General features: G+C 41.4%; 1 protein-coding gene across 1 annotated transcript in view; it reads right to left on the reverse strand.

Annotated features, from left to right (window-relative positions):
* Positions 1 to 25,225, reverse strand: part of fcho1 (FCH and mu domain containing endocytic adaptor 1) — a 112,653-nt gene that overhangs the window by 23,021 nt on the left and 64,407 nt on the right. Inside the window, exons 13-23 of the mRNA XM_051934682.1 lie at positions 23,099 to 23,123; positions 22,869 to 22,943; positions 18,063 to 18,230; positions 16,500 to 16,524; positions 16,357 to 16,419; positions 14,210 to 14,261; positions 13,789 to 13,868; positions 11,190 to 13,673; positions 9,901 to 10,010; positions 9,596 to 9,722; positions 5,856 to 5,967 (exon numbers count right to left, since the gene is read on the reverse strand). Coding sequence (XP_051790642.1) covers positions 5,856 to 5,967; positions 9,596 to 9,722; positions 9,901 to 10,010; positions 11,190 to 13,673; positions 13,789 to 13,868; positions 14,210 to 14,261; positions 16,357 to 16,419; positions 16,500 to 16,524; positions 18,063 to 18,230; positions 22,869 to 22,943; positions 23,099 to 23,123 — 3,321 coding nt within the window. The remainder of the gene's footprint in view (positions 1 to 5,855; positions 5,968 to 9,595; positions 9,723 to 9,900; positions 10,011 to 11,189; positions 13,674 to 13,788; positions 13,869 to 14,209; positions 14,262 to 16,356; positions 16,420 to 16,499; positions 16,525 to 18,062; positions 18,231 to 22,868; positions 22,944 to 23,098; positions 23,124 to 25,225) is intronic.

A 25,225-nucleotide genomic window follows, 5' to 3' on the forward strand; every position in this document is an offset into this window, starting at 1 on the left:
ATATTGGAAAAAAGAGATAAGGTATAATGCCAAAGTGCAATGAGATCTGAGGGCAGTGACCCACCACCAAGACCGATAGAGAATGCCACTGACTTGCAGATTCAAAAAAGCTCAAAATAAAACAAGACAGAAAAAATGGTCAATTTGTAAAATTAACGAAAAGAGATGTGATGGCCTGCGGTGGGTTGGCACCCTGCCCAGGATTGGTTCCCTGCCTTGTGCCCTGTGTTGGCTGGGATTGGCTCCAGCAGACCCCCGTGACCCTGTGTTCGGATTCAGCGGGTTGGAAAATGGATGGATGGATGGATGTGATGGCCAAGAATATTCAAGAAATGAAAACAGGGAAACATTCAAGCCAACAAGGACAGCATATGAGAGGCGTTCTAAATTTTGGTCCTGGAGGGCTGCAATGGCTAAGGTGTTCACATTGCCCAATTTCTTAAATCAGAAATAAACTGTTGCAGCTAATGTAATAAACGGTTTTGGGCACAATTGTGTTCACTTGCTAGTTTAACTTTTACACAGTTGTACTTTAAAGTTTTTAATTGTTTCTTGCCTTCTTAAAAGATAGTGAGATACAAATAAGAAGTAAGGCAAGTGTGGTGTAGTGTTTAAGACCATGGACTTTAAATCCTGAGGTTGAGGGTTCATATCCCGTCTGTGACTATGAGCAAGTCACTTCACCTGCCTGAGGGAAAAAAGAAACGTAATCAACTGTATCTCAAATGTTGTAAGTTACCTTGGATAAAGGCACCAACTAAATACAGTGGTGTGAAAAACTATTTGCCCCCTTCCTGATTTCTTATTCTTTTGCATGTTTGTCACACAAAATGTTTCTGATCATCAAACACATTTAACCATTAGTCAAATATAACACAAGTAAACACAAAATGCAGTTTGTAAATGGTGGTTTTTATTATTTAGGGAGAAAAAAAAATCCAAACCTACATGGCCCTGTGTGAAAAAGTAATTGCCCCCTGAACCTAATAACTGGTTGGGCCACCCTTAGCAGCAATAACTGCAATCAAGCGTTTGCGATAACTTGCAATGAGTCTTTTACAGCGCTCTGGAGGAATTTTGGCCCACTCATCTTTGCAAAATTGTTGTAATTCAGCTTTATTTGAGGGTTTTCTAGCATGAACCGCCTTTTTAAGGTCATGCCATAGCATCTCAATTGGATTCAGGTCAGGACTTTGACTAGGCCACTCCAAAGTCTTCATTTTGTTTTTCTTCAGCCATTCAGAGGTGGATTTGCTGGTGTGTTTTGGGTCATTGTCCTGTTGCAGCACCCAAGATCGCTTCAGCTTGAGTTGACGAACAGATGGCCGGACATTCTCCTTCAGGATTTTTTGGTAGACAGTAGAATTCATGGTTCCATCTATCACAGCAAGCCTTCCAGGTCCTGAAGCAGCAAAACAACCCCAGACCATCACACTACCACCACCATATTTTACTGTTGGTATGATGTTCTTTTTCTGAAATGCTGTGTTCCTTTTACGCCAGATGTAACGGGACATTTGCCTTCCAAAAAGTTCAACTTTTGTCTCATCAGTCCACAAGGTATTTTCCCAAAAGTCTTGGCAATCATTGAGATGTTTCTTAGCAAAATTGAGACGAGCCCTAATGTTCTTTTTGCTTAACAGTGGTTTGCGTCTTGGAAATCTGCCATGCAGGCCGTTTTTGCCCAGTCTCTTTCTTATGGTGGAGTCGTGAACACTGACCTTAATTGAGGCAAGTGAGGCCTGCAGTTCTTTAGACGTTGTCCTGGGGTCTTTTGTGACCTCTCGGATGAGTCGTTTCTGCGCTCTTGGGGTAATTTTGGTTGGCCGGCCACTCCTGGGAAGGTTCACCACTGTTCCATGTTTTTGCTATTTGTGGATAATGGCTCTCACTGTGGTTCGCTGGAGTCCCAAAGCTTTAGAAATGGCTTTATAACCTTTACCAGACTGATAGATCTCAATTACTTCTGTTCACATTTGTTCCTGAATTTCTTTGGATCTTGGCATGATGTCTAGCTTTTGAGGTGCTTTTGGTCTACTTCTCTGTGTCAGGCAGCTCCTATTTAAGTGATTTCTTGATTGAAACAGGTGTGGCAGTAATCAGCCTGGGGGTGGCTACGGAAATTGAACTCAGGTGTGATACACCACAGTTAGGTTATTTTTTAACAAGGGGGCAATTACTTTTTCACACAGGGCCATGTAGGTTTGGATTTTTTTTCTCCCTAAATAATAAAAACCATCATTTAAAAACTGCATTTTGTGTTTACTTGTGTTATATTTGACTAATGGTTAAATGTGTTTGATGATCAGAAACATTTTGTGTGACAAACATGCAAAAGAATAAGAAATCAGGAAGGGGGCAAATAGTTTTTCACACCACTGTAAGTAAATGCTACTTAGCATCTCTGTGATACACTAGCATTGAGTGGCCAACAAATTATGTGTGTCAGGAAACTCTACTGGGGCTTCTCCGTACTTTTGGGAATATTCCTTTATAAGGCGTCACTGTGACTATGACTGCTCTCTTATAATTAGCCAAGTCACAGGTTTTCTCCTTTATTGTAATTCCTTATGTGTGTTTGAGGGGGGTTGTTTTTGTTGTTTATTATGATATTTTTTGAGTTTCTGTCAAAACCTAAATTCCTCTTTGGGACCAATAAAATGCTATCTATCTATCTATCTATCTATCTATCTATCTATCTATCTATCTATCTATCTATCTATCTATCTATCTATCTATCTATCTATCTATCTAAGTAAGATAAATTTAGTAGTTTTTGTCAAAATGACACACCACCTTCTATATCTATCTATAACACACCATTCTCACCATGAAGCAAGGTGATGGCAGCATCATGCTGTGGAGATGCTTCTCTGCAGTGGGCCCTGGAAGGCTTGTGAAAGTAAAATTAATGCAAAAAATACAATGAAATCCAGGAGGAAACCCTCATGCAGTCTGCAATAAACCTGCACCTCAAGAGGTTTATTTTCCAGCTAAACAACAACCACCGGCATAAAGCCAAAGCTACACTACAGAGTAATGGCTTAAAAAAGTGGCCAAGTAAGACTCCAGATCTCAATCCAACTAAGAACATGTGGCACGGCTTCAAACAGGCTGTTTGCTCACAATCAGCATTCAAACTGACAAAGCTTGAGCAGTGTTGTAATGAAGAAGGGGAAAAATTTAAGTAGTGGGGTGAATATGCTTTATAGTTATGATAGATAGATAGATAGATAGATAGATAGATAGATAGATAGATAGATAGATAGATAGATAGATAGATAGATAGATAGATAGATAGATAGGTAATTACTTTATTTACATTTTATTTTACATTTTATAATAAGTCAGACAAAGCCCAGTTTCTAGCTGACAAACACTACCTATACAGTAGACACCCGTGAAGTCGCAGTTCAGGGTTCGCGGACTCAGTCGTTTGCGGATTTTTCCTTAGAACCTAACTATAAATTGTTAGCGGAAAGCACAAATATCCTTCGCAATTTTTTATGGATTTTTTCGTGGCAATAATGTGCTGTAGAGAGAACAGGAAGCACCGCTGAGGGAAACGCGGTTTGGGATGGTGAAAGTAGCCAATCCGAGAGCGTTATTCATTTCTCCTTGCTGCTGATTGACTGCTGCCCTGTGACGTGTCTCCAGCTGAATGTCCTCGTGTTTTCCACTTTGTTATTGTATTCATTTTGTTATTCTTAAACGCACAAGATTTCACCGAAACGCCCTGCACCTTCTAAGGCTCCTGGCACTGAGCCTAAGCGCCAGAAGAAGTTTAAAACACTCCAGGAGAAGGATGAACTACTGGATTTGCTCCGGGAACAAAAAAGTTATGCTGCAGTAGCGCGCTACTATGGCATTAATGAAAGCACCGCACGCTACATAAAGAAGAACGAAGCAGCGATCTGGAGTACCATATCTGTAAGTTTCAATGATAGTGCCAAAAAGGTAACAAACGTAAGGAATAAAAATAGTCAGGATGGAATCTGCCTTGGCACTGTGGATCACGGACTGCAGGAAGAACATCCCCTTGGACGGTAACATCATCCGTGAGAAAGCACGGAAATTGTACCAGCAGTTTGCTACAGGAGACAATGTAGCAACTTCCCATCACAATGTTCCTGAAACTTATAAAGAAAAGCCAGTACGAAACCCCACCAGAAGAAGACACGTCCAAAGATATGACTCCTCCTGAAGCGCCTGAAGAAGAGGCGCCACCCAAGGAGTTTTAAATCCTCTGCATCGTACTGCACAGCTACTTCATCATCATCATCATCAATATCATTCATCATTGGTGAGTACCCGTACATTTTACTGTATTTTAATTAAATGAAATTATTATGTATTTACTCTACTTATAACAAAGAGAACGACAGTGCATACCAAAGAAAACACGCTTGTATGAATTACGTATAGCGGTAACATCAGTATTTTACATTCTATCACCGCAGGAGACACAGCAGTACAGTACTATACAGTATACGGGTTTACCTTTATCTTAATACATTACCTAAAAACAGAATGTAATTTTTTAGGTAATGTATTAATGTATTAGGTGGCACGGTGGCGCAGTGGGTAGCGCTGCTGCCTTGCAGTTGGGAGACCTGGGGACCTGGGTTCGCTTCCTGGGTCCTCCCTGCATGGAGTTTGCATGTTCTCCTCGTGTCTGCGTGGGTTTCCTCCGGGTGCTCCGGTTTCCTCCCACAGTCCAAAGACATGCAGGTTAGGTGGATTGGCGATTCTAAATTGGCCCTAGTGTGTGCTTGGTGTGTGGGTGTGTTTGTGTTTGTCCTGCGGTGGGTTGGCACCCTGCCTGGGATTGGTTCCTGCCTTGTGCCCTGTGTTGGCTGGGATTGGCTCCAGCAGACCCCCTTGAGCATGTAGTTACGGGATTCCCTGAGCTCCTCCCATGGGAGCATCCCATTTGCAGTTTAATGAGAGAACATCCAGGGCATTCTGGAGAGATTGTATTTCTTGGCTGGCCTGAGTGCATTTTGGAAATCAACTGCAGGAGCCTGAAAAGGTTTCTGAGGATGGAGTAGCTTGGTCTGGCCAGCTTGTTACGTTGCCTCCATAATCCTCTCCAATAAGTGCTGCTGTACTAATAATGAGATACAATGTCTACCAGTAATCTAATAGCCAGAGTTCCATGATCCAGGAGTAACTAAGGCCACGACATTTATTGAAGACTAGCGACCAGTATATAATTTACCTTTTTGGCATGAATGTAGCCCTCAAAGTGTACAAAATGTAATTTAGATGCATACAGGTAAGCAACACAACAAGTGCCATGGATAGCAACTCTTCTATGTCTCCTACACATTGGAATATGGTATTTGTCCGTGAAGGGTGACCAGTCTGGGAATGAGATGTTATAATGAGCTGGATCCGATCAGGAAATGGGCTAGGTAATAAGCACAAACAAATCAGAGCCTGATTAGATTGAGCCTCCTCACAAGTTTACCTTTTCATCTGTCCACATTGCAACACCGAGCTGGCATTTTCAGAAGTTTACAACTCTGGACAGCATTTGCATTGTTTTTTTAGGGTTATCACGGTGGGGTAGTGTGTGTGAACAAAAAATGAAAATGAAGACTAATGTCTGCATTTTTAAACAAAAACATAGTAGTGTGGATGCAGCCTGAAGGCTGTGTATAAAGAATACTATCTGAAAACAATCAAGTAACAAGAGATCCTTGAGCTAAGACAATAAGTGCAATAAGTGCAATCAAATCTACAAAGCTGTAATTTAGCAGAAGCACTTGTGGCTAGTAAGTTACACAATGTGTGCCAACACAGTGGTGCAGTACTCATCAGACAGCTTGAGAAAGACAAGGGACGCTTACCAGTTGTGCTCTCCTCCTTTAAAGTAGGCATTGATATATTCAGTGATGGCAGCTGCTACAGGCCAAGCTTCCTGATTTCCAAGGGTGACAGGACTCGGTCCTCGGGACACTCCTGCAGAAACAGAACGACTGTTAGCTGTGCCTCCCCATCAGTTAGCCTTATGTTAAATTAATTTCTTGTTTTGTATTTCAAACTTCACCTGCTCTGGTCTGTAAACAATATTTATGTTAATGATGCTTAACAGGCTATCGACAAGTTACAACAACGTCACTGAAGAATCACACGCTAGAGCTAAACATCCTAAAGATTATAATTACCTATCTCACTCAACAAACCCTTACAACAACAACATTTATTTATGCATATGGAACTATTTATTTAGTTTCATGCATGAAAGTACACTGTAGCTCAAAGTGCTTCACAATAATAATAGCTAAAGAGTTTGAAAAAGAAAAATCAAAGAACATTTATAAAAGGAACTTTACAACAATAGAAATGATAAACAGCCTAATAAACAAATGCTATGAACAGATGACAATGAAGGAGTGGAAAATAAAAACTCCATTTAATTGGATGAGGGAGAAACAAACTTACAAGCACTTGAGAGAAACTAAAAGACCAAGAAAATAAAAACTGTTGTCAGACTCACAAGAATTCTTCACCACAGTACAACTAATAACCTAATGTGAGGTGGCATTGGTTAAAGACAGTGACATATACTTCACACCTTCATTTTGTATGCTCATCTAGTTTTTAAGTAAATAGAAGTGCAACTCAGCAGTCTCTGGGCAATGGTTATAGTTAACTGGCCTTTCTAAAGTTATGGAGAAAGCAGGGAGTTGATCTAACAGGATGACCCTCTAAGGATCATGCTTCCTTGCCCAAATTCAACCTTAATGTCATCAAATGATATTCTTGTTGTTAACACTGGGACATAGAGATAGATAGAGAGAGAGAGAAAGAGAGAGACAGACAGAGACTATGATTGGAAATGATTAAGGAACTTAGTCCATCAGATTTCTGAGATAAATCAATTGAACCATCTGACTGCATATAACGTGGGTGCCACTGACTTCCTTACTCTGAGTTGAAGGATTGACTGGATATGCATTAATGTCTCAGAATGTTTACTACCATTCTGGGGAATTGTCCCAACCTATCTGCAGCACATATCCCTTTCTACCAGTCACTTTTCCCTACATGTTGAATTTGGGGCATAATTTCACTCAGATCCTTGGAAATTAACAGATCTGAATTAGCAAAGATGTCAGGATGCTTTCAATTCGAGTTCTGTTAACCAAGCGCCTTGACTTCCTTTAACAATACAGTGGAACCTCGGTTCACAAACGTCTCGGTACACGTACAAATCGGTTTACGACCAAAAAGTTTGCCAAAATTTTGCCTCGGTTCACGACCACACACTCGGTATACGAACAAGCCAGTTTCCCTTTTGGTTTGTACATGTTCAGTCTCTCCCTGTGCATTTCCTGTGCAGGAGCAAGAGAGAGAGAGCGAGAGAGCGCGACACACACACACAGCCAGTGCGAGAGAGACAGACGCACACATACAGGCAGCGAGAGAGAGAGCCGTGCACACACACAGACAGCGCAAGAGAGAGCTGGACGCATAAGGTAGGAAGGCAGTTAAAGAATGCACTGGGCTTGATTTTGTTTTCACTTCTGTTTACAGCGATCGGTTCGTAGCGTGCATTGTCGCATTGTTACTTTTCTTGGTGGTTTATTAAATTACGGATTTTTTCTAATGTTCATTTTTTTCCCTGTGCTTAAAACTCGTTAAAAAAAAAGTGTTTTTAGCCAGCGGTTGGTAGCGCTATAGCGCGAACTATTGCAGTGTCAAGTTTTCTCTGTTGTTCAAGGTTTTCTCAGTGTTATTCAATGTTTTTACATTTAGTTTACTATTACGCTGTGCATTCTATGGTTTAATTAACTATATTTGTTCTTAAAAACTAAAAAAATATATATATTTACATACAGTTCGTATGGTCTGGAACGGATTAATTGTATTTACATACAATCCTATGGGGGAAATTGCTTCGGTTCACGACCAAATCAGTTTACGACCAGAGTTTTGGAACGAATTATGGTCGTGAACCGAGGTTCCACTGTATTGATGTCATTGCTGAATGACTGCTAAAAAAATACATTTTACTCAATACTATACTGAGCTATTCTTATTGATGTTGTTGTTGTGAAATTTAGTAGGATGTTTAACTGAATGTATGACCATGAATTCCACTGTCCTCGTTATGTATTGTCATGCATGCCAGTATTGGGAGTGTTTCATGGATGTTGGATTGACTAAAAATAAATGGAAATTTTCTGGTGTGACACTGCCACTAAAACAGTTTTCAATTCCTTTAGAATGGACAAGAACTCTCTAGAAGATTACTAACATCACTTGGTTTAGACATCGCCAGCTCTGCCCCTTCTGCTTCCTTTCCTACATAAACAGCCTCCATATAGGAAGTTGGCAATCAACTGGAAAATGACTTCCAAAAGTGAAAGACCTCATCTCCATCCAGAAGCACTTATAATGTTTAACCTTCATTTTAATTTTTGTTCTGTTACTTCAACTTGGACATGGAGCTCCAAAACATCTATTTTGTCTTTTCTGATATATTTACAGTATGTTGTCAAGTCCATATTGTACAGATGTCCTGATGCAAGGTCGAGCTGTTGGACCACAGTTTGGTATATCAACCTGCTGTGAGAGCCCAGAGTGAAATGAAGAAACGACAGAGCTGATGTACACCAGCAGACTTAGCAGACAACACCACATTCAAATGGTTGAAAACACAGAAGTACAAAATTAAACCAGAAGGTCATAAATAGGTAGGTATCACGATGACCAGGAATTTCCATAAAAAGTCTGGGCAGTCTTAAATAATCAAGCAGGAGAGATGTGAGGACCATTACATAGGGGATGTCAGACCTAGTCAGGTCAAATTCACTTAAGGTCAAAATTCAATATAGTCGATAAACTGTCAACAAAATCAAAGTTGAAATCAAAATTCATTTACATGCCAAAATGTGACTATTACACCGTCATTCCTTTATTTAGTCAGAAAATTTGGATGCATTTCAAACTAAGCAGCTATCTTTTATGTACTAGGAAAAGTCTAGCTGCAGAACCCTGGAGCTGTGATTCCGGAGCTCAGCTGAACAGCCAATTTATTGCATGTTAATGTCACATGGTTTACACAATAGAAGCTCTGAGAAGAGTGTGGTTGCAACCAGAAGCACTGTCACAGTGTTAGTCCCTGAGAGACAGCCTACTTCATGGCATTCCCATCACAAGACATGCCTACTCAGTAGTTATCATTACTCATGAATAAGACAACCTTAACCTTAACCATATTGGAAGTAAATTTTATGAGAATGGAAGGTAAGGTACCCATGGAAATGGTCGTGTTGGAAAGGGCACAAATAAGTGTGTGTATAACACCTGTAAAGCCTGCTAAACATCACTGGATATTTGCAGTTTGATTGGCCCATAATGGTGTGGAGCTCTGTAGGTCTATTGGAGTGATTCACTGGGTATGTCATGTTAAGTGAAACCCAGGGTTTCACAGGAGCATGCCATCAACTGCCTCCTGAATTGCTAAGGTTATGTAAATGAAGACTATGGCAGAAAATCTCTGGAAAAGTCACATAAAGAGATATAGTTTCAAGTAACTAAACAGGAGGGCACAAATCAGAAGATGGAGGAGCAGCACTACCTGTTGATGGGCTTCCAGGTTGTTGGTTTGAGGTGATGACTGCCCAGTCACAGGAGCTGGATGAGGAGGCGGAGGTTGTTAAAGGGGAGCTAGGCCCCAGGAGAGGAGATGAGCACAACGACCTAGACTAAGAAAAGGGTGAAAAAAGGTCAGTATCCTCTTAGCAGAGCTGAATAAAGACATAATATTATGGCAAGAGCAGCATCTCTTTCAACTATGAGACAGAAGTCTGAACTACAGTTTCCTGCCAAGGAGGATTTCTGGGTTTGGGTTTGTGTAACTGGGCTATCCGACAGAGATCTTACCCGCTCACAGCCACTGAGCTTCCCTCCTCTGCTTCTCCTGGATCTTGAGGGTCGAGGTGGAGGGGTTACACCAGCATCTACACCATCTCCTTTATTGGAGTGAGGTGATCCTAAAATAGGGAAAAGAGGACAAGCGTCATATCAAGCTTCTTCCCCAATATGCAAAACAACACTAATAACACAACCCCTACACTCTGCCCCAAAATCTCTTTAATTATATCTTATTTAGTCACTTCATATAAATGGTCAACCTCTGATCATCCATTCATTATCCAACCCGCTATATCCTAACTACAGGGTCATAGGGGTCTGCTGGAGCCAATCCCAGCCAACACAGGGCGCAAGGCAGGAAACAAACCCTGGGCAGGGCGCCAGCCCACCGCAGGGCACGCACACACACATACACACCAAACACACACTAGGGACAATTTAGGATCGCCAATGCACCTAACCTGCATGTCTTTGGACTGTGGGAGGAAACCGGAGTACCCAGAGGAAACCCACGCAGACACGGGGAGAACATGCAAACTCCACGCAGGGAAGACCCGGGAAGCGAACCCGGGTCTGCTAACTGCGAGGCAGCACCGTGCCGCCTACCTCTGATCATTTGGCTAGAAAACAGAGACAGATGATAGCATATCAATCAAGCTATCTATAAGAAAAAAGAGTCTAACACCAAGGCCTTTAAATCACCATATACCATATATAACGCCATTACATGTTATTTCAGCATAAGAGAGGCTGTTTCCTACAATTAGACTGCTTGCAAGTTGAATTACTTGCTCCAGGGGCACACAGTGAGCCAGCAGCGGGCACTGGGCCTGCAACTTTTGGCCTTAAGCCCAGCTTATTAGCTAGTCCCTTCTGGGGTTACTGGGTGAGCAGTGATCAACAGCAAAATTTTGTCTAAGTTTTCAAGTGGAGGATGGAGCAGTGGTGAAGCGTTAGCACTGCTACTGCTAACAGATCCAGTGTCCTGGATTTGAAACCAATGCAGGTTTTTTTCTGCACGAATATTTCTTACCATTTCCTTTACACATCCTTATAGACATGCATGCTATTTTAATTGGCAACTCCAAATTGTCCAATTGGATCTGTGCGCAAGTGTACCCTGTGATGGACTGGTGCATTCTCAAAAGCTGTTTCCCTCCTGACACTCATTGCAGGCAAAACAGACTACAGCCTCTCAAAATCCTAAACTAGATGAAATGGGCTTAGAGAATGTTATTTTGGTGGCTGCAAGGGAAAACTAGCAATAGGTTATGTCCACTCACAACTATGGCACATACCTGCTGGTTGAATGGGCTGGGAGGCCACCTTCCTGCCACCTGCCTCCCCCTCTCGGTTTGAAGACCCAGAAGATGTGGAATTCTGTAGCTGGCTTCCGCATATGCCCTCAGAAGACCGTACCATCCTATCCATTTCAGAGCTGCCTGGGGGGTCCTGCCCCTCAGAGGACCTTGACTTTCTGTCCACTTCACAGGACCCAGAGTGATCCTGCACCTCAGAGTCCTGCAGCTTTGTCTCCATCCCACGGCCCACGTGGGGATCATGTTTTTCAGGACCTTGCTGTTTCCGTTCTATCTTCCAGCTGCCCAAACTGCTAAGTCGATCGGAAGACCGTGGCTTTCTCTCCGAAGTGGCACGTCTGTCTGTGCCTCGAGGACGCCTATCTGTCTCACCACTCCCTGCTGTGTTTCTCCTTTCAGAAGACTGCTGCTGCCTTTCATTATCCCGGCCTCCTGAAGCAGGAAGCCTCTCAGAGGACCTTGGCCTCAAGCTTGGTTCCAAGTCACCAGAAGCACCAAGCCGGTCAGAAGACCGTTGCCTCCTTTCTATTTCCCAGCTTCTTGAAGTGCTGCATCTATCCGAGGATCGTTGCCTCCTGTCCATCTCCCCACCTCCAGAAGAATTAAGCCTGTCAGAGGACCTCTGCCTTCTCTCCTTCTCTCGTCTTCCGGATGATTCTAGCTTATCAGATGATAGCAGTTTGTTTTCTGTCCCCCATTCCCTAGATGACTCCAGCCTATCTGATGACTGCTGCTTTTTCTCTGCTCCCACACCACTTGACAACTCCAGCCTATCAGAGAAGGGAGATTTCTTCTCTTTGCCCCATCCCCCTGAAGATTCTACCCTATCAGATGTCAGTTGCCTTTTCTCTGTTCTTAGCCCACCTGATAACTCTAGACTGTCAGGAGGCTGGGGCTTCTTATCTGCCCCAAGCTTCCCTGTTGAATCCAGCCACTCCGAACACTGCTTCTTCTTCTCTGCACTACCCCATAGTACAGATGACTGAACCCTATCGTTAGGCTGTGGCTTTTTCTCTGTGGGCCACCCCACAGAGGCCTCTAGCCTATAGGAGGTTGATGGTTTCTTTTCTGAGCCCCACAACTCTGAAGAATCCAAGTGGTCAGATAATGGTGCCTTCTTCTCTATTCTCCACCCACCTGAAGACTCAACCCTTTCACAAGGCTGTGACTTCTTGTCTGTACCCGAACTCCCTGACTTATCCAGCCTATCAGATGGTTTTGAGTTCTTAACTGTGTCCCATCCACTTATTGTTTCTGGCTTCTCAGAAGGCTGCAGCTTCTTCTCTGGGCCCCATTCTTCGAATGTGTCTGGCCTATCAAAAGATTGTAGCTTCATCTCCATACCCCACTCCCCTAACGACGCTCGCCTGTCAAAAGCTTTTGACTTCTTTTCTGAGCTGCGTCTGTCTAAAGCTTCCAGTCTATGAATAGTGTGCAGATTCTTCTCTGTCCCTGACCCTCCTGAAGGCTCTGGCCTATCTGAAGGTAATGGCTTCTTTTCTGAGCTCCACCCTTGTGAAGAATCTGGCTTCTTTTCAGTACCATAACTCTCTGAAGGACAGTGTCTCCTTGTTTCCCACAGTTGTGAACTATCAAGTCTTTCTGAGGACTGATGCTTCCGTCCTGAGTCTAGCTCATTCAAGGGGGTCTCCTGCTGACGACCTGTCTCCCAGGCCCCCGTGGCATCCAGGAAGGGGTTGTGGAGCGAGTTCCATCTTACTAGCTCTTTCTTACCAGGCCTGGTCCCTGGAGTGGATAGCCTTTTGGAAACATTCTGTTTGGGGTTTGTTAGGGATGACTGATGGGTAGGACTGCCGACCATCGTGATGGCAAATGGGTCTTCAGGAGATACTGTCTTAGATGAGGGCCCACAGTGCTCTATCCCTGAGCTTGTTGGGGGAGGCATGGCCATCTTGCCATCAGCTAAACAGCTGAAGGACATGGAGAAGGGATCTAAGTGTGACACAGGAGATGCACCAGCTGAACTGTGGGTGGGACCTTTGCGATGTGCTGGCGCTGGGTTTAAAGGTTCTGAGCTTGCCCGTTCTTTGGAGAACACTGCCAGAAAAGAGTCAGTGGAATCAGGAGTCCGGGATCCTCTGGGTTGGCCAGGCCAAGGTGGTACTTCAGATTCAGAAGACGAGGGGCGGCTGAAGGTGGCAAGAGAAGAGGAAGAGTTGTCACTGGGTCCTCGGGGGCTCTGGCTAGAGGGGCACCATGCTCTGTTGGCATCCTCTGACAAAGCAGGTGATGATGAGGAGGAGGGCTCACTGAAAGCCACTAGGAAAGGATCAGTAGAGACGGAGAAACCTTTACTCTGCCTGGAACTCGTTGGAGGCCAGGCAGCCCAGGGACTAGGCTCTGGGGAAGGACCAAGTGGCTGATGGGAAGGGGAGTCCAGGCCAGAGTCCTCAACATTTTCAGGGGACGAAGAATTAGAAGATGAAGTAGGTGGCATGGAGCCTGTAGAAAAGAAAAGAAAATCAAAAATGATAGAAGTTCAAGGTGCTACATATGCAAGGCTAAAATGTAATCTGCTGGTAGAATTGAGCAGTAGGTGATGTAAGGTGATTATTACCTCCCAGGCTGCTGGGTTTAAAAGCAGAATCCAGTGGAGGTCCAAATAGGGGATCTGGAGGAGGTCTGTCAGAAATTAGTCTGTGTAGATAGAAAGAAATAATTGAACTTTTCATCTAAGTTTTTTTGTTGCCCTGTCAACCTCATGGCCAAACTGGGGCAATCTCATCTTTCTCATTCTTTCTATCCATTTCTCAATTGTTCACCCACCTCTGATATGCATGTTGCTATTTTTCCCAGTCTCTCCCACTTTACCTGTCTTTTTGCAGGTTTCCTTTTCCTTACATTTGCTATTTTAAATGATGGATTTAGTCAGCCCAACAGTAATTATCTTTGGTAACAACCATCTTTTTTATCTACATCTTATAGGTTTATGATCCAAATAACATAAAACGTTTAGTAAACTCAAGTGCTCAACTGACCTGTTTCCTTCTGGACTGGATGTGGACCGCTGGAGCCAGTCATGTTCAGAATCTGGTTGAGGGAAAACAACAATAACATAACATAACATAACATAACATAACATAACATAACATAACACATGCTCCAACTCATTCGATCCAATTCAGAGTCGCAGTGTGCTGGGGCCTATCTTGATAGAACTGGGTTCAAGGCAGGAAACAGTCTTGTACAGGGTGCCAGCACACTGCAGAAACCACTCACACACAAATCCATATGGGACCAAATTGGAATTGTCAATCAACTAATCCTACACATTTTTGGAGGCAGGGGGGAAAAATGAGTATATTCAGAAAAAAACTCCACCATACATGGGGAGAACAATAAAACTTCACAAAGACACAGACTTGGATACTGTGAGGCAGCAGTGCAGACCACTGTGCTACCGTTTCACTTGTAAACGTAATAGTAAATAACAGTAAATCAATAAACAAACATATACATAAATAAACAATAATAAAGAGAATGATTTATCACACCAATTTCAACATTCTCACCAATGCAAAAATCATTGAAGTCATATTCCTGCAAAAACAATTACCATAGAGAGACCACTGAATTTGTATACATGGCTTTTGCTTCTTCAAACAAGTCCTAGATTTCCAGTTGAGTCAAGGTCAAATAACATAGGGTGGTCAAAGCAAGTGGTTCAAAGACTACCCCAAGGCCCACAAAAGGCTGCATCAACAACGTTTGCTGGTAGAATTCAGCCACAGATTAACAGATTGTTCTATAAGTCACCCCATGGTTCATAAAGCTATATATTATTTTGAAACTCGACACCTCTCTAATGAGGATAACAAAAAAGAGCAATGGTAGGACAGGAAAGATAAACCAGATTTCCTCCAACATGGAACCTCTTGTCTAACCTTAATAGACAGATACATGGCTGTGAGCAGCCAAGAGGTGGGTAGACCCACCCAAAAGAGTCATCAGGCCATAAAATAAAAAATCTGTTAAAATAAAGAGACAAAGAGACTGCAAGAGAGAGGGAGAACAATACAGAGAGGGGAACAGTCATTGCTGCATTAAATACTGGGTGTGTATGAAGATTCAGGGAGAACATTTATTTATATCACTAATCAGCTGAAAATGGGGTGGCATCAATGCATATGTACACAATAGTTTAGAAAAGAGAAAGAGCCTCTGCTGTATGTATACAGGTAGTCACCGACTTATGACCACATTCAGTTCCGACGAACTGGTCATAAATAGATATGGGCATAAGACGGACTGGTATATGTATTCAAACTTGACTGTATACACAGCACTGTATAGGAAGTCCCTTAAGTCATATTGTTTGTTTTATATCCTTTTTATCATCAACCATAGCAAATTTTGCAGATTTTCTATATTTTTCTGTGTATATTGTTGCTTGCATAGGTGCTGAACCTTTAATAGTTTCACAAATCCTTTCTTTGTCTGTGTTAGGTTAAGTAATCAGAGTGAGCCTCTCAGTGTTCCTTGTGGAGGAGGAATTGTACCGGCAGTGTTTGAGCACTCATATATTTTCTGTTTTAACACTTCAGCCTGTTAATAATAAATTTTAACAGATAAAGGAGTTCTGTGTGATTTCATTACCCCTTCATGACAGTTCGCACGAAGCGACACATTGTGATTCACAATGCAGAAGCTTTGGATGTTAACCAGATTCAAAGCCAAAGTGCAGCAGTACAGAACATGCAGTCAACATCAGTTACTGTGGGATAACTTAAGGTCACATATGATCATATTTGCTTTCTTTCCTCCCTTTTACTCCTTGATCACCTTCATTTTTGTGTCAAGATCGATTGCCTTTTTTCCTGTAATTGTAAGACAAATGTAACTGAATGTAGTAGAAACTGCTGCAGGTAATAAAACTGAGATCGAGATGAATGAGTCTCGGCATACAGAGCTGGCATGGTGAAAACCCATTTGCCCATAAGATACGGTACTAGTTGTAAGGCGAATGGTCGTAAGTAAGACGCATAGGTCGTAAGTTGACGACTGCCTGTACTGCTGTTACGACTCCCTTTTAAATTTTTCTCACTTGCCAATCAGGTTGTCCAATATGAAGTCCCACCATCATTCATAGCACTAAATAATGGAAGACGTGCAATGTTTTCCTTACCTCCTTGTTGTGCATTTTCTCCTTCTTCTCTGGATCGGTTACCCATCATAGAACCAGAGGTTCCTGAAAAGATTAATATATTAGAGTCAGTTTTTTATGGCTTCCTTCTTGATGGCTCTTTATTTTAGGTTTACTCTACTTACTTGACAGCTGCCGTTTGATGGAGACCTGAAAATTAAAAATAAGACAAAATTAAGACATGACCAACACTAGGTTAGATTGTTTCTATCAACCTGGTAGCGATGAGTAATTTGAAAATGAGTGGATCATTTTGAGTGATTCCTTTTGGTGTACCTGGAGAAGCATCTGTCTTCCTGTGCAGTTCTTTAAAAGTTTAAAAGTCATTTGAAATTGCATATTATCTAGGAGTAAACTCTCTCCTAAATACCTTCCCTTTGTAATGGCTCTGAGGACTGGTATCCTGGTAAGCAGTTTTATGTTAGTTTTGTACAATTTACACTTGACTTTGTGGCTATTTATAATTTTATCGTTATTCTGGCAGAGCAATTTTGCTTATGGAACTGTGCCCAATTTTTGGTCACTTGACACGGAGGTCATGTAACCCGCTGTATCATTACACGCCACCACTAATAAGATGATGGTGCGCTAGCTCAGATACCATACCATAATTTTGCATATTTTCTTAGAGAAGTGAAAGCTAAAAGGTTCTCTGGAGAATAATTTACTGTTAGGACACTTGTTTTTTTACTTTGTTTCTAGTTTTGGATTTGGTCAGTTATTTTCCATCTGTTTCTTCTGCCATTCAGAACATTGCCTGTTTTGTAGGCTACAGTTTTTGCCTGTTCTTTCATTTATTGTTTTATTTTAATCTGCTGGGGGTGTCTACAATGCTATTTTTCCAAATCTTTGTTTGAATGAAGGAATGTTGGCACATACAGAGGCTTAACTTATTTGCAATAAAATTTTCTTTGAGGCACAAAAAGAAAACACATCCCTTTTTGGTGGAAAAAATGCTGAAACATTGCCATATCAGATTGATCTTGAAGCATAAGACCAGGAGAGACATTTCACCCAGATCACAAACATTTCCAATAACATTCCTAAAAAGATCTCTCATATTTTTAAGTGTGTTTAAGTACCTTGCAATCTGGTACTTTTTTATGACTTCAAAAGATGGAAACCCTTCTTCTGAATGAGGAGGCAAAAGATTGGGCTGAATGAGGAGGCAAAAGCAGTACTGTAGTAATGTGGCCTGCTCAGAAAGGTCACTCTGTAAGGTCTCAGCTGCAGTCCCCATAATCCATAGAGAAGACTGTGCCTTAAAATCTCCCTTGCCACACCTCCCACAATTCCCCAGGAATATTATTCTACATAAGACACCCCAACTGAGACTACAACTCCCTGAATCCCTTCTGTTATTTGCCTGGAAGGTTTTCCTTTAATGAACTCCCAGGTTAATTTTACATCTTATATAATCCATTGGGAAGGCCTGTCTATCTAACTGACTAATGTAAAACTTCACACAATTCCCTAGGAATGCTTGCCAATTAAAGACTGCCACACAAATCCGTTGAAAAAAAAAATGTTTAAATTGGTTCCCTCTCAGGGGTCTCTTTCCCAGTTAAGTTTCCAAAGACAGGTAAGAATGCTTCAGGTGCTATATGACAGACCCACATAGATGAATAGATAGGCAAGATACTGGAAAAATCAGTCTCTTTCTTACCATGCAGAACAGAATTACCTACCCCTCGATTTGGAGGAAGCGTCAGTGCCCCAACAGTGGCCTTCAGTTCCTGTTCTGTGGCCGCTGAGTCCTGTCCACTTCTGCTGGCAACTGGACGGATCTGTATGCGAATCTTCTTTGGTTCGTCATCATCAAAGTCCGAGTCACTGGAGTAGAAGTTAGTCTCTTTCTCATGTTCATTGTAGTAAAGGGCAATATCCAAAATATAAATGTATGCTAAACGTTTTTGAAAGAGTTACACAGCAGACAGACACAACTATATAGTAACCACTTTCACACATACTGTAGAAGCCTTAGAAATTCTTAAGTAAACCACATGCCTGGAAGAACCAGTGATAACCTGGTTTGATAGTGCGCACAATTAACCATTACAGGAATGAAGGTGGAGATCCTGAAAACTGTACAAAACGTCAGTGACCTTTTTGTTTGAAAGAAACTAGGCATGTGAGCATTAGTGGTCAAACAGAGTCTTTCAATTACAGCTATTTCCTAGACAATTCTGTTTTTACAAGGGGGCTCCGCCCCCTGCTTGCTTCGCTCGCCTACCCCCGGCGTTTTGAACCCGTGCCCGCTGGGCAGCCACGTGTGAGGATGACGCACGTTTAATACGGAGCGTTCACCCGTGTCACTCTGGGGCCCCCCACTGTTAATACGGAGCTCCGTCCGTACTATTATACGGTGCATTGTGGACTACTGCGGACCCCGTAGTGTTTCCCGTTTCATTTTGAATCTCGGTCAGACGAGCTTTTATTTTTGAAGCTTTTGAATTCCGGTGTTCATTATATGTAACCTGCTGTCCATGTGTGTGGCCCCCTCGTTTAACCTGTTTATGACGTTTTACTTTGCTTTCTACTCTGTCTTTCATTTCTGATCTCGCTTTATTCTGCTTTTGTTTCAATGACACCTGGTCCGTGGTGAATATATTTTCCCTTTTTCGAGTAATAATTTTCATTTGTTTGCGATACTGTGATGTTTATCGTACTGTTAATAATGCATCACTGTAATGTGATCCACCTATGCTGTATAGTTTGGACGTGTGAGGATGACGTATCTCGGTGTGGATGTGTTTTGTGCCTAGGTTTTTTTGAAGCTGTTGCATTCCAGTTTTCATCATCTGTAACCCGCTCTCCATGTGTTCGTCCCCGTTCTTTAATCCCTTTATAAAGTTTTACTTTGTCTCCTACTCTGTGTTTTATTTCTGACCTCGCTTTATCCTGCTTGCGGCATGTCAGACGGTTCGTAGTCTCTCTCGTTTTACTCTGGGGAGGGGGGCTTTGCTCTGTAACCTGCTCTCCATGTGTTTGTCCCTGTTCTTTAACCTCTTTATGACGTTGTACTTTGTTTCCTACTCTGACGGTTCGTAGTCTCTCCCGTTTTGCTCTGGGGGGGGGCTTTGTGTGGCGCCTGCGCACGTGCGTAGTCTCTCCCATTTCACTCGGGGGGGGGGGGCTTTGTGTGGCACATGCGCACTATGTCTTTTGCATCCACGGGCAGGTCCCTGCGTCCATATCCGGTTTACCATTCTCGTTTAGTAATATGGATGACTGCGTACAAACACATGCATAGAGGTTTATCTTCTCCGGTATTTACGGTGGGTAGAATTTTTGTTTTTCTCACTTCCTTGGCCATCTGGCCATAGCATATTTTGTCAAATTGGATTTTCCCATTCTAACTATAAAAGAATCAAAACTGCTTTATTTAAGTTATAATATAATTTCAAATTACCTTCACATTGGTTAGGTGTACTGACTGTACTATGTAGCAGCAGCTTTAAATAGAAAGAGAACTGGAAAAGTCATGATGTTAAAATAACAAACAAAAATCTTAAAAAAATATAAAGAAAGCTAAGAAGGTGAATCAAGAACCAAAAGGTGACATCACTCCACAGCCAAACTGAATAGTTGTTGAATAAAGTGAAGGAACAGAAAAAAATAATTATAATAAGAAAGACCGCAAAAGGTTGTTTTTTCCCCCTTTGGAAGAATCTAAAATCTTAGATGATCATGAAATGTACAACAGTAACCTTTACACAGTTGCGTTGATGACATTACATATTCCTTCTCATCTGCCCTGGTAATGGCACAGCAACCATTAACTGAAATGACGGCACCAAAAAGAAAACAATATGGTGCCACTGGTGAATGTCGATTTGAACACCTTTAAAAATAAAGTGTAAAAAAACAAATGTAATCAATAGATTTCTTGGTTTTCAAAACCACAGAAATGTTGTTTGAAAAAATTAAGACCCAGAAAAAGTCATAAAAAAATTAAAGTCATCATTCAGATTATGACATTATGATTTTGTTTTCATTTTTACTGAATAGTTGTTCTTTTACAGTGTTTTAATCACTTTCAGCAACAATCTTTGCATGACAATATGCTTTAGAAATAAACGTTGTAGTTGTTATGTACTCACATTACTAAGGTAATGCTTTTCCTCTAGCAACTGGAAACCAGATGGAATCAGAAACCAAAAAATCCTGGAACCAACAGTGAAATTTGTCAGCACAGTGGATCCTCCTATATTGGCAGAGCCCGTTCAACCCTAAGAATGCCTTAATAAAGGCCATAACAAATTCCGCCACTTTTCCGGCAATTATTAGCTGTAGTCTTCATTTACATAATCTGAGTTTATAGAGGCAGTCGGCTGCACACCTCCATGAAGCCAGTCACGAAATATGACATGTCCAGCGCCTCAGTCAAACTAGTCTGTGACTCGCGTCCATTAAAACAGGCAAGATTTTGTCTTTAGGTGTAGGGGCAGGACTGTGAACATGAAAGCTAATGTTCATCCCTGAATACAAAGCATAGAATGCCGCAACGAGGAAAAAGAAACCTCACAAACAGAAGAGAAGCTTGTCTGCCTGATCTCTTGTGTTGTATGTACCATGACAAAATGGAAAAAAAAAGTAGAGACTGTAGATGAACTCTTTATACCTGTTAACCTTTCATAGAGCATTGACTCTGTCAGGTGGCATGCTATTGGTTGTCACAAAAAAAGGGCAAACACAACTGTGCTGGAAGGTCGGCATATGATTGCTAAATGTGATATGATCAGTGATTTTCAGTCATATAAATTGGCATAGTCCAGTGATAAAATCAGCAACTTTAGTTGGTAAGTCTGACATACCCAATGACCAGAAGTTACATAATATGACCGTTCTGTCCCACATCTTGTTAGCTGTTATTTGTTGAGCTGTGCTCCCCCTTCATCTTGTCATTTATTAACACACCAGTCAGTCACGTCCCACACTCACAGTGGTGCTATAAAAGTCTATGAAACTCACGTAAACCACGTAGGTCCCATAATAAACATTTGAATACAATACACCGCATGTGTCTCACGTAGGCACCCCTTTATCTCTTGTTTCGGTCACATCCGAAGCGTATCTTTTGGGCATATAAACCCCTGGGTCTGGTTAGTTGTGGTACGCAGCAATTTGAACCTCTGTCTACGTGCTTCTCTTTGTCTTGATCCAACCGTGGAAATCACTCACCTTGTAAGTGCCTTTTAAAGCTTTATTGTTTAATGTATACTCTCTGCTATGTATTGCTTTGTAAATTATTCTTTATTGTGTTTGTTTGTACACCTGTAAATACCTGTATGTTTCTTTTGTATAAATTTTAAGTTTACAACAAGGTATGGTCCAGTAAAAGCCTTCAAGAAAGCTCACATCCCTTGTCGTTTTTATGTGGATGTGCCGAGTTGTTTAAGCTCTCTGCAGCCACGTTGCAGGGACAGCGCTGAGTGAGGCAGAAAAATTACATTGTCTTAAGCTGCAGTGATGTTACAGTCACTAATTGGTGAACTGCACAGCATAAAACATGACCAAAACAAATACTTAACAAAGAGTATAAAAAGTTGTTGGTACCATTAGTAATAAAGTACTTTAGTCCATATCGATAATGTCAGAAAGTAAACAAAATGATGCCACTTCAGTTTGATGTAATCAGTGTGCAATTAGCACCTTCTTTAGAGCCATTGACAGTAATAAAAAAACACATGGAACCAGGACATCAGTGTCATTCTGGTCCCTAATGCTTCCTGGTTCTAGTGGAAAAGAAACAAGCATACAATTGAGACATAAACAAGGCTAAAGAAAGGAAAAATAAAAATTACAGTTCAAAATTCCACTCAGCAAAAAACCAATGCTGAATTTCCATTATTTTCAAATGTGGCACAAAGGTAACTCTCTACACTATGGGCTCTACACTAATTTCCCTGCTGTTTCATTCAGTTCAAAAGAATAGTATTGCCCTTATTTCAGATTGCATCAAGTTTATACACATACTTTAAACTACTACCATTGCAAAGCAAACTTCCACAAAAGCTTTTTATCAAGGTCATTGTTGGTTAACATATATCACTGGCCAATTCTCTTACAGTTTCTTGTTCAATTGGTCTCAACATCACAATGTCCTGCCTGACATGGAAGTCATACTGCTTGTTCACATATAATTACAGCCACATAGAACTTCTTGTTCGCAGATGTTAAATTTCTCTAAAATATACAAGACCCTCACCAGCAAAATTACCAAGCTGAACCTTCCAGGATGCTTGATACCAGGCCTTCTTTACATGCACCCTTAACCTGATAATTTGTGGACAAATTTCTGAGATGGCTTGTCTGACTTAATTGAGGCTAGTAATACAAATCCTCACACACACACACACACATACTAAGAAACACACATATTCACATAAACATAAGCTTGTCCGGACTGGGTGATGGCCGCATACATGTTGACAAACCAACACTCACAGTACGTACACGCAGAGCAATCCCACACAGACACACAGGTCAGCACATTCTGGAAGGATATCATTCTGATTGACGTCAGACCGGATTATGAAGCCTTCCTCATCCACCTCTGGAGAATTCTAGGAGAAGAGAGATAGAAAGAAGTGAAGAAGGTGAGGTAGGGAAGGGGTAGCAAATCAGATTTTTTAGCCTTGGGGTGGATATCATCATTCAGTTAGCCAAGGTGGGCTAAGAGTTCAGACTTTATGATGTTACACACAAACAGGTTACTTACCGGAATGTCACTGGTGAGATAGTCCCTGCAAAAGAAAAAAGTAAAAAAAAAAAAGAATGAGTTTGCGTAGTTATGTTAACTTAATTCTCCTAATGGCCCCAGTGCTCCCACTGACTGAAACAAAGCAAACCAGATCCAATAATTTTTATGTAATGGACAGCATCTTGTGGGAGGTGTGTGAGATATGTTCTCTGTAATTATGTATCCTCATTTTAAGTGTGCAGCTTACTTTGGAGCCTCTTTGCTATGGTCAGTCAGTGTGATCCTCCTCTTCCTCCTCTTCCCAGGCTCTCATTAGTAGTACCTTTCTCTTACCCTCTCTATCTTATATATTGTTGACTGAGATATACTTTCACTCTGAAGCCCCATTCCTTCAATATGGCTCAGATGTACAGATACATTGGTGAGGGCTGCTCCTTAAAAGATCCAGGATCTTCAAATCCTGCATGTGAATGCTGTCCACGTGATAATAATAATAATAATAATAATAATACATTTTATTTATATTGCACTTTATATTTTAGCAATCCCAAAGTGCTACAGAGTAAGAATAGAATAATAAATAAAAAACAGAAGAATCTATAAAATACTTTAACAAAATGACTTTCTAAAAAGATGAGTTTTTAGGTTTCGCTTAAAGGCCTCGGTCGACTGTGAGGCTCTCAGGTAATCAGGGAGGGCATTCCACAGCCTCGGCGCCACAGATGAAAACGCCCTGTCACCCATACTGCTGAGCTTAGTTCTGGGGACTTGAAGAGTGTTAGTGTGTACAGAGCGGAGGGAGCGTAAGGAGGTATGAGGGGTAAGGAGTTCCTGTAGATAAAGAGGGGCATGTCCATAAATGCACTGATGGGTAAGAAGGGAGACCTTATACTCTATTCTGAATGAAACAGGGAGCCAGTGAAGGGTTTTCAGGATTGGGGTGATGTGATCATGCTTTCGCACCCTCATTAGGATCCTGGCAGCACTGTTCTGAATATACTGGAGTCCCTGGATACTCTTGCCAGGAATCCCAATGAGGAGCGCATTACAGTAATCCAGCCTGGAAGAGACAAAGGCATGGACGAGCTTCTCTGCATCTGCCAGGGTGAGTAATGGACGGAGTTTGGCGATGTTCTTGAGATGGTAAAAAGATGACTTACAGAGATATTTGATGAGGGTGTCAAAAGTAAGTTGAACCTGCGTGAACCTTATACATTACTTTATGTGGGTTTTCCTTGAAGTGTTCCCTAACCCTAACCCTAACATTACACATTCCCAAAGATGTGCAGGTTAGACTGAATGGCAATTCTAAATTGATCTCAGTGCAAATAAGTTTTGCTGTGGGTGTTTAGGAGTTGGAACTGTAAAAGACTGGAACCATGTCCAGCGCTATTTCCTGCTTTATACCCTTGGCTCCTGAGATAGGCTCTAGTCCCCTCAACCCTGAGTTAGATTAAGTGGGCTGGAGAATGACTATGGGCAGATAAAATATCTGAGCAGCTAAGGCTGGAGTAACTGAGCAGAAACAGAAACCAAAAACAGAGCAGAGTCAATCAATTATGTGAATGTTGTTATTGAGTCTAGGTAAGAAATTTATTAGTTAAAGGAATATGTCACCCAAAAATGATATTTTTTATATGTTTGCAGTGATGGTCTAAAAAATTTATCTCATGATTACATGGAAAATTTTGAGAAAAAAAGCTTATGAAATAACAGAAGCCTAAAGTGACCAATGCTGTACAACAACAAACAATGTGAAAAATGTTCATGGAAGAAAGAAAAAAAAAATCTTACCTTATCTGTGTCATATAATCCACATGTCAGTTATGAAGACATATGCTTACAAGATCTGCCTCTTCTCTTCATTCATTGGTCAAGAGTCTTATCTTCAGTTCAACAAAGCAATCCCATGTGACTTGTGTTTCCTGTTTTTGATGTGAACTAATTTTTCCTAAAGAATCTGTTTAACAAAGTTTTACCAACAAATGCACGTGTTTTGCATGCTTCAGGGTGAGATTTTTTTCCTTTTTTATGGGCATTTTTCACAAGGTTTGCCATTGTACAGCATTGGTCACTATTGCCTTGTATAATATCAAACATTTTCTATCTCCTTTCTGCGTTAAGAAAATTGGATTCATTTTTTTT

The sequence above is a fragment of the Erpetoichthys calabaricus genome, chromosome 12 (genome assembly GCF_900747795.2).
Source record: "Erpetoichthys calabaricus chromosome 12, fErpCal1.3, whole genome shotgun sequence".
In the NCBI taxonomy this organism is placed as follows: domain Eukaryota; kingdom Metazoa; phylum Chordata; class Cladistia; order Polypteriformes; family Polypteridae; genus Erpetoichthys; species Erpetoichthys calabaricus.